The 7415-nt window shown below is 35.6% G+C and overlaps 1 protein-coding gene across 2 annotated transcripts in view; it reads right to left on the reverse strand.

Moving 5' to 3' along the window:
* Positions 1–6744, reverse strand: part of LOC102623904 (probable disease resistance protein At4g27220) — a 90958-nt gene extending 84214 nt beyond the window's left edge. The window contains exons 1-2 of one of the 2 annotated variants that reach the window (XM_052442710.1): positions 3615–6744; positions 2999–3299 (exon numbers count right to left, since the gene is read on the reverse strand). In XM_052442710.1, coding sequence (XP_052298670.1) covers positions 2999–3299; positions 3615–6506 — 3193 coding nt within the window. In that variant the 5' untranslated portion in view covers positions 6507–6744. The remainder of the gene's footprint in view (positions 1–2998; positions 3300–3614) is intronic. The other variant, XM_052442709.1, reaches the window with a different exon arrangement.
* Positions 6745–7415: the final 671 nt, after the last annotated feature.

The following is a 7415-nucleotide window of genomic DNA, read 5'->3' on the forward strand; positions in this document are numbered from 1 at the left end:
TAATTACCAGCTGAGGCTTTCTTCTAAAAATTCACAACTTCCAAGTCATAAGAAGCCTATGAAATTAGTACTGGGTAGAGAATATCGACGGCACCGCCAACAGCTGAAAATAAAATTCTTATTCATCAATTTAAACTTTTACTTTATAACAAATATCTTATCTATATTTTATTAAAAAAACAAATTTTGTAAAATGTTTCCATGGGAGATAGAGAGTACTATGTATATCCGTACCTTTTCAGCATGTAATTGTTGTATGGTTGTGTTTAGATCATTATTGGTCCAAAGCAATCGATCCTCTGTCTCTCCATACCAGACATTTACTCTTGGAGGCGTGATTGATTCTCCTGCAGTAAAAATCTTCATCTTGGGACAACCAATCACATACAAATCTTGTAAAGATGGGAATTTGAAGGTGTAATTGGCAGAGCAAAAACTTGTGAGGCTATCTAAATCAAACAGTTCCAGCCTCTTCAATTTGCGGAAAACAATCTCTTCTTTTTCAACTCCATCTTTGTCATTTATTACCACCTCTGTCATTGCTCTGCATCCATATATTTCTATTGCTACGAGTCGCACTAGAGTTTTTGCTGTGGAGGATGTTACTAAGTGTATCAATTTCTTGCAACCGAAAGCCACAAGTTTTGTTAGGTTCCCAAAAGATACCGATGATGATGGCAATAGAATTAACAGACTTTGACAATAATATACTTTCAGAATTTCAAGATACTGAAAAATGGGGCCAAGTTTGGAGTCTTGTTTGCACGGCTGCTTCAGATGATAGTGCCGGTACAGCTTTAATTCTTTCCCACATGTTTCTCTAAGCATCCTTCCTTCGAAAATTCCTCTTCGTTGAATGAAAAATAAACCAGTGCGAGTATTTCGAGATTGTGAAATCTCTCCAGTACGTTCCAGATTGGAAAACAAGCTGAGTCATCTCCAAGAATCTCTAGTTGTTTAAGACTGCCAAAAAGGTGTTGTGGGAAATCGGCCTGCAAAATCAGCTTCACATCTTTTCCACTTAGTGATAGTTCCTTCAAGTTGGGTACGATCTGATCATCATCAATCATAATAACTAATGAGGTCAATTGATGATCTACGGTCACACACAGTGACTTTATAGTATTTGTTTTATATTATATTTTTAAAAAAATTGAATTATTGATAAAATTTATTTTATATGTTAATTTTAGAGGTAAAAAAGAAATTAGGGAAAAAAGGTTGATTTATACTGGCTCGAAATTATTTTATTGCACAATAATAAATTACTAATTTATTTTGTAAGTTCTTCTATTTGGAAAGACTAAGGATTCTTTTATAAATGCTATACCTAAAACAGTTCATATAATTATTAATCTACCACATTGATCCCTTAGTCTAGACTAGCAAAGATTATTGTATAATAAAAGTTTTTAATTTATTGAGTATTAATTTATCGATGCTTTGTCATATTTTTCAAAGTTAAAAATAAGCTATTGATAAAAAATCTAGAAAATGACTTCATACCTTTTCCAACGGTGATGAGCATATAATACATACATATTTTACCCTTAATTAAATAATTACTAGTTATATTTATTTGTTATTTTTAATTAGTTGAATTGTTTTATTGAATAGTGAATTAATTGGAGATTATGGATGAAAAGTGCATAAAGAATAACAACTGAACAACATTGAAGATCAAGTCAACTTGTAGAAGCAGTTAAGCAAATGTATATGAAATTCAATCTGAAAAAGAAGCCAATAAATTGAATTCTCCATGCTAGTGCAAACAAAGAAGAAATTTAAAGATAAAGTGGCCTGCACGTGAGAAGCAATTGCATGGCATTACAAAAAGAATGAAAATTCCAAGTGGGCTCCACGTGCATGGGCTTAAAGTCGGTTGTGCTTGGCTTGTTTTAAATCCTTTTGATTTGAGGATTTTGGAGGGTGTTACGATATAAAAGCCAACCTTTGGCTTGAGAATAAGGGGAGCCGCCAGAGTAAGAAGAGAGGAGTAGCCGCCAGTGGAGGAGAATTCGGCTTTGGAAGAGAGCAATCCGCAGCAGCAATATTTCGGCTTCCCATGGCTGATTTTATTTTTTTTGTTGCTCTCAATTCAAGTATGTCTAGCTAATTTTCTTACACTGAGGTTAAGGATGAAACCATATTTAATAAAATAATTATCTTTTTATTTAATTAATTCCCTATATATGTTCTTTGATGATTATGGTTTTTATTTCACATGATTAATTGGATGTTAATAAAATCTTTTCATCAATTCTGTCATGCATTATTGATTGTTAGGATTAATATTCGATTAATTCTATGCTTGGATCTATAAAGTTTATACATGATTATCTTTGATTTTATGTCTTTCATTAAATTGTTTACATGGAGTGCTTAGGAAACTTTGACTCTTTGTTATTCAATATGTTTACATGAGATTCTTAGATGTCATATTATTAAGCAGAAAAAGAACCTACATTAGATTTAATTACTTGGGCTTAATTGTTATATTCATGAGATGACATAGATTGATTTCGAGTTGTCACTCTAAAATTGGGGATTAATTAATAATTAGATAATTACTAATTGAATAGTGGTGGATTCTGAAACCTTGGTAATTCTTATCTTATTGAATTCTCCTTTATTTTAATTGCTTCTTTAGTTTAATTGGTTTAATTTTCTTAAAAACTCAATTTGCTCAACTAGGTTAGAATTAATATTAATTTTAGATTTAAATTAGACTTTTCAATTTATAACAATTCCTGTGGGATCGACCTCGTTACCACTATTCTATCTCTAGATTCGTGCGCTTGCGAGTACATTAAAATTTTCACAACAAACGGCAATAGGGGCTGTTGTGCAGGAATACCAAGTTGATCATTCTCATTATTCTGCGATAAATCTGCAGCGAATATCTTTAATTTGTCACAACGATGCACTAAAAGAATTTCTAGCGCGGGCCATTCCAAAGTATTCATTCCAGGGTACAAACATCTAAGTTTTGGTAGACCTTCGAGTCTCAGAGTGGTGAGCTGTGGAAAGACAAAATAAGGGATCACTTGATCTGCTCTGTTTTCAGAAATGATCTCCTGTAAATTCTCACATAAGCATACTTCTAGGTGTTCGAGCTGCTTAAGGCTTCCGATCATAGACGCTGAAAATATGTATTTTAATTTGTAACAACGCCACGCGATCAATCGTGTTAAATTTTGAAAGCGAGGAAACACGGCTGCCGGAATTTGATTGTAGTGCCAAATCTTGTCGACATTAATTGCAGATATCTCCAAAGCCTCCAAGTTAGGCAACGCAACCTAAAAAAATAAGAATTTCTCGTTAGATCCAATATCCATATGGGAAGCACTTGTTGAAAATTTCTTCTTTGATTACAAATTAATGCAAGTCAGAATCAATTTCCAACTGACAGCTGAGTATGCATTCTAATTCATACTACTTGTTAAGAGCTCAATCAGTGAGCGCGTGAGATTCTTTTTATCCTTTTTTCCATTTTCTTTCAATTCTTTAAATGATTTAATTATTTTCCACGTATGACATCAAAACAGAACGCATGATAGAATAAAGTCTGTTATATATATATATATATATATATAAAATGTTAGCCTACGCACCTTCTCGTTGAAAAGCAGAGTTGAAGTATCCAAAGTGATTTCGCTGGAGCCATACATAGTCGTCGATTCCTCTTGCGACACTGGTCTGTTTGGTGATGCTGAAGGAGTCTTCACTTCACGGCAAAAACTTGTACCCTCTGGAAGATTCCCCAGACTCAAAGATCTTAATTGAGCAAACTCTATCTTCTCAATTGCATTATCAACTTCTTCCCAAATTGCAAAAATCTCTTTCATCTTGCTGCAATTAATAACTGCAATTCTCTCAAGTCTTGGAAGGCATTTTGAAGTAGAGAGCCAAAAGATATTACTCAACTTATCACAATTATATGCTTCTACGGTTTTGAGTTCGTTGAAAGACTCTACTTTGAGCAGATCAATACATATCCTCTCCATGTTGATCAAATTGTGAAGGATAAGTGACTCCAAAAGAGGAAAGGCATCACAAGCGACTATCTCCCTTGAATCGACGATGCGAAAGAAGTCAGGATTATTTTGAACCCAGAGAACCTTCAATTGTGAAAAGCCCTCCGTGTCCAAATTGAAAAGAATGTTCTCGATGCCTTGCAGCTTGTCCAACAATAAGTATTCAACGTTATTGATGGCCTGCAATTTCATGGAGCAAATGTCCGTAAAAGCAAGCTTGAGCTTCAATTCTCTTAAACTCTTGCGATCACTGTCGATCAAAAAGTGCAGCCGACTTTCAAACCAATTTTGTCCAGCAATCATGGGATGTGTGAATGACTCATTTCCAATAGATATTTTGAACCTTTCGAGCTTTCTTGCCAAAAAGTCTTCTGGTAAAATACTATCATTTTTAACATCAATTTCTAGAGTGGTTAGCCGAGGTAAATGCATCAATTCATCAAGGCTAGCATTACTTCTTTTGCTGTTGGCTCTTTCAACCTCCCATTCAATGGAGCAATTACCCATATACAATTCTTCTAATCTGATTAAGCTTGATATGACATTTGGGGCAATAACTTTCAGACGGAAACAGTCTGTTAAATCTAACAGCCTTAGCTTAGTCAATTGACCGAGTGCTTTAGGCAACTCTACAATATCAGATTCCAAAAAGCTGAGGATTTCTAGATTTTCCAACTTTCCAATAATGGCTATGTCTATGCCTCCCAAAATGCTTTGATTAAGACAGAGTGTCTGAAGATTTACTAGAAGACCAATTGAAGATGGCAATGACAATAACCGCATTCTAGTCAAATCCAAAACCCGAAGCTTTTTCGTCCTTTTGAAGAAGTTCTCAGGAATATTAGGCACAGCAAAAGAGTTCTTGGGAGACATGAGTAGAAGTTCAAGTTGTAGAGATTCGGACCCTTCAGGAATGTCATTAATAATACTATCTTTAAAAGAAATTGCAAAATATTTTTTTAATTCATCTGCATTTGGCCATTTCCAATCATCCTCATTTCTCACCACAAATCCAATTTTGTCACGACATGCAATTGAAATGGCAACATCGCGAACAACGTCGTGCATAGAAAAGTATTTACTGCCACCATCCTCAAGCAACAAACAAGAGTCTCTTAGTTGATGGACCCATGCATGTAATTTGTTATGTGCATCTTCTAGCTTGTGGACACTTTTAAATACACCCCAGCCCATGCTATATTTGAACAAGTTCATAATTGGTGCTGGCGTAATAAGACTACACAGTAAAAAAGTTTTCTTGAGTTGCTCACCTCTTAAGTACTTGTAACTCAGCTCAATTGTTGAGTATGCCTCTGCTGGTACTCCTTCGTCGAAGCTTGCCTCTGAAGGCGTTCGGAGTTCTTGCAACGCATTCTTCCACACAGGCAGCTCTTTTTTTCTCAGTGCCTTTGCTACTGTGGTTAGGGCAATAGGCAAACCTCCGCACGCCTTGGCTACACTTGTTGCTGTAGATTTTAGCTCACGATTTTCAACATAATCACCAGCCATTATCTTGAACAATCTCCAGGCTTCTTGTTCATTTAAAATGCCAATCGAGAAGTTTTTTTCAGATTCCATCCTTAACAGCACATCAAGATCTCTTGTTGTGAATAATAATTTGCATCCTCTGTGCTCAACTCCAAAAGGAATTCCAATAGTCCCCAAATCAAGAGACATCCAGATGTTATCCAGAATCACAAGGATCTTCTTCTCATTCTTCAATCTTTCATATAGTCTACCAGCTCTTCTAGACTCAGCTTCCTCGGACAACTGTAGGCCTAACGTTTCCGCAATTTCCTCTTGGATCTTTTTTATGTCTGGACTTTGGGTAACCTCCGAAAAAGCCACCATATCGTAAAGCTTGTCTTCAATGGCTCGCCTTGCAAACTCCTTCACCAGTGTCGTCTTTCCAATGCCGCCCATGCCGTAGACCCCAATGATGCTGACATCAACATCGATCAATGCATTTTGTATGGCCTTCAAAGTAGAAAGTCTTGATTCGAAGGCCTCGTAGCCTTTGTGAGACTTGAGCCATATATCCTCCAGAATGGTACGGTAGGAAATTCTATCATCAAATTTCCCAGCTTCTTCTTTGAGTTCAACAATGGCCTTCACCTTTGTTTCTCCTTCCTTGCTAAGCTGATAGCGGGTCTTCAAATTAGGACACAAGCCCATGAGACATCGTTTATTTGTTGTCTCCTCATCGTCAATGAATTTGGCTGACTGCTCAATGGTGTTGTTCGCACGAACCAGCCACTTCTCAACCTTCTCTTCAATCTTTTCCCCTTTTCTTTCAGCCTCAGAAACCCTGTGCTGAATGCTTCTCCTTTCATCCTCGAGCTTGTCTATTTCTGCCTTGAGATCCTCAACGTTGGCTTTATAGTTACGCAAATAACCAAATCGGCGTTCTGTTGGAGGAGCCAACCATTTCAAAAATTCTAAAACAACAGTAACAATGCTTTCCACCATCCTGGATCCTTTTTTTTTTTTTTCAAAGTTCTGACAAGAAAATAAACAACGAGCGAAACACAGAGAGAGTGAAAAAAAGAAAAAAGGAAACAACGAAGATGGACAGTTTATCCGGTTGTGGAAGCGGAGAAATGAAAGAAAGAGTAAAAACTGTTATGGATCTGGTGAGAAGATGGAAACAAGGAAAAGGTTTCTAGTTCGAGAACTGATTGAATTAATATAAGGAATGCTTTAGATAAGGAAAATAATAATCGAAGTAAAAGACTACAAAATGAAGACAAAAACGGCCGTCTAAATAGCCGGCCTGTATATCTTCACCTAAAGCTTGACCAGTCAAATGCTGCCATCATTATCGAACAGCGATATCCAACACTTGCCGGAAGATTCCAAGAAGTTGCGTGTCTGCCGATTTTTAAATGCTAAGCCTTATTGTGTCCATGACACACCAAACAGAGCAGTCCCGGGTAATTGCCAAAACTTAGAACTAAACAGTAGCTTAGTCAGAAAATCAAACCCGTACCGGTAAAATGACCCATAAAAATATAAAGAAACCAAAGCTTTAAAAGAAATCAGCCAAATCACGAAGATTGAAGAGTAAATCTATGGTTTTAGATTTTTATTTTATTTTTTAGATAATAGATATTATTTTGATGAATTTTCAATATTAGAATAATGTTAGGAATTTCGATAGTAGAATTCTAACTTGAGACCCAATTGTTATTTGTCATTTTTTTATTAGATAATGAATTTCATAATTAGTAAAATTAATATTTTGATCATCTAATAAATGACTACTATATAAGTTGAGACTCAATTATTGGGATCCTTAACATTGCTCTTACTATTGAATTGGACATCTTAGCTAAATCAGATTAAAAATCAAATTAGATTTTTGGCTTTTATCTAACT

Source organism: Citrus sinensis, chromosome 5, assembly GCF_022201045.2.
Source record: "Citrus sinensis cultivar Valencia sweet orange chromosome 5, DVS_A1.0, whole genome shotgun sequence".
NCBI classification, from domain to species: domain Eukaryota; kingdom Viridiplantae; phylum Streptophyta; class Magnoliopsida; order Sapindales; family Rutaceae; genus Citrus; species Citrus sinensis.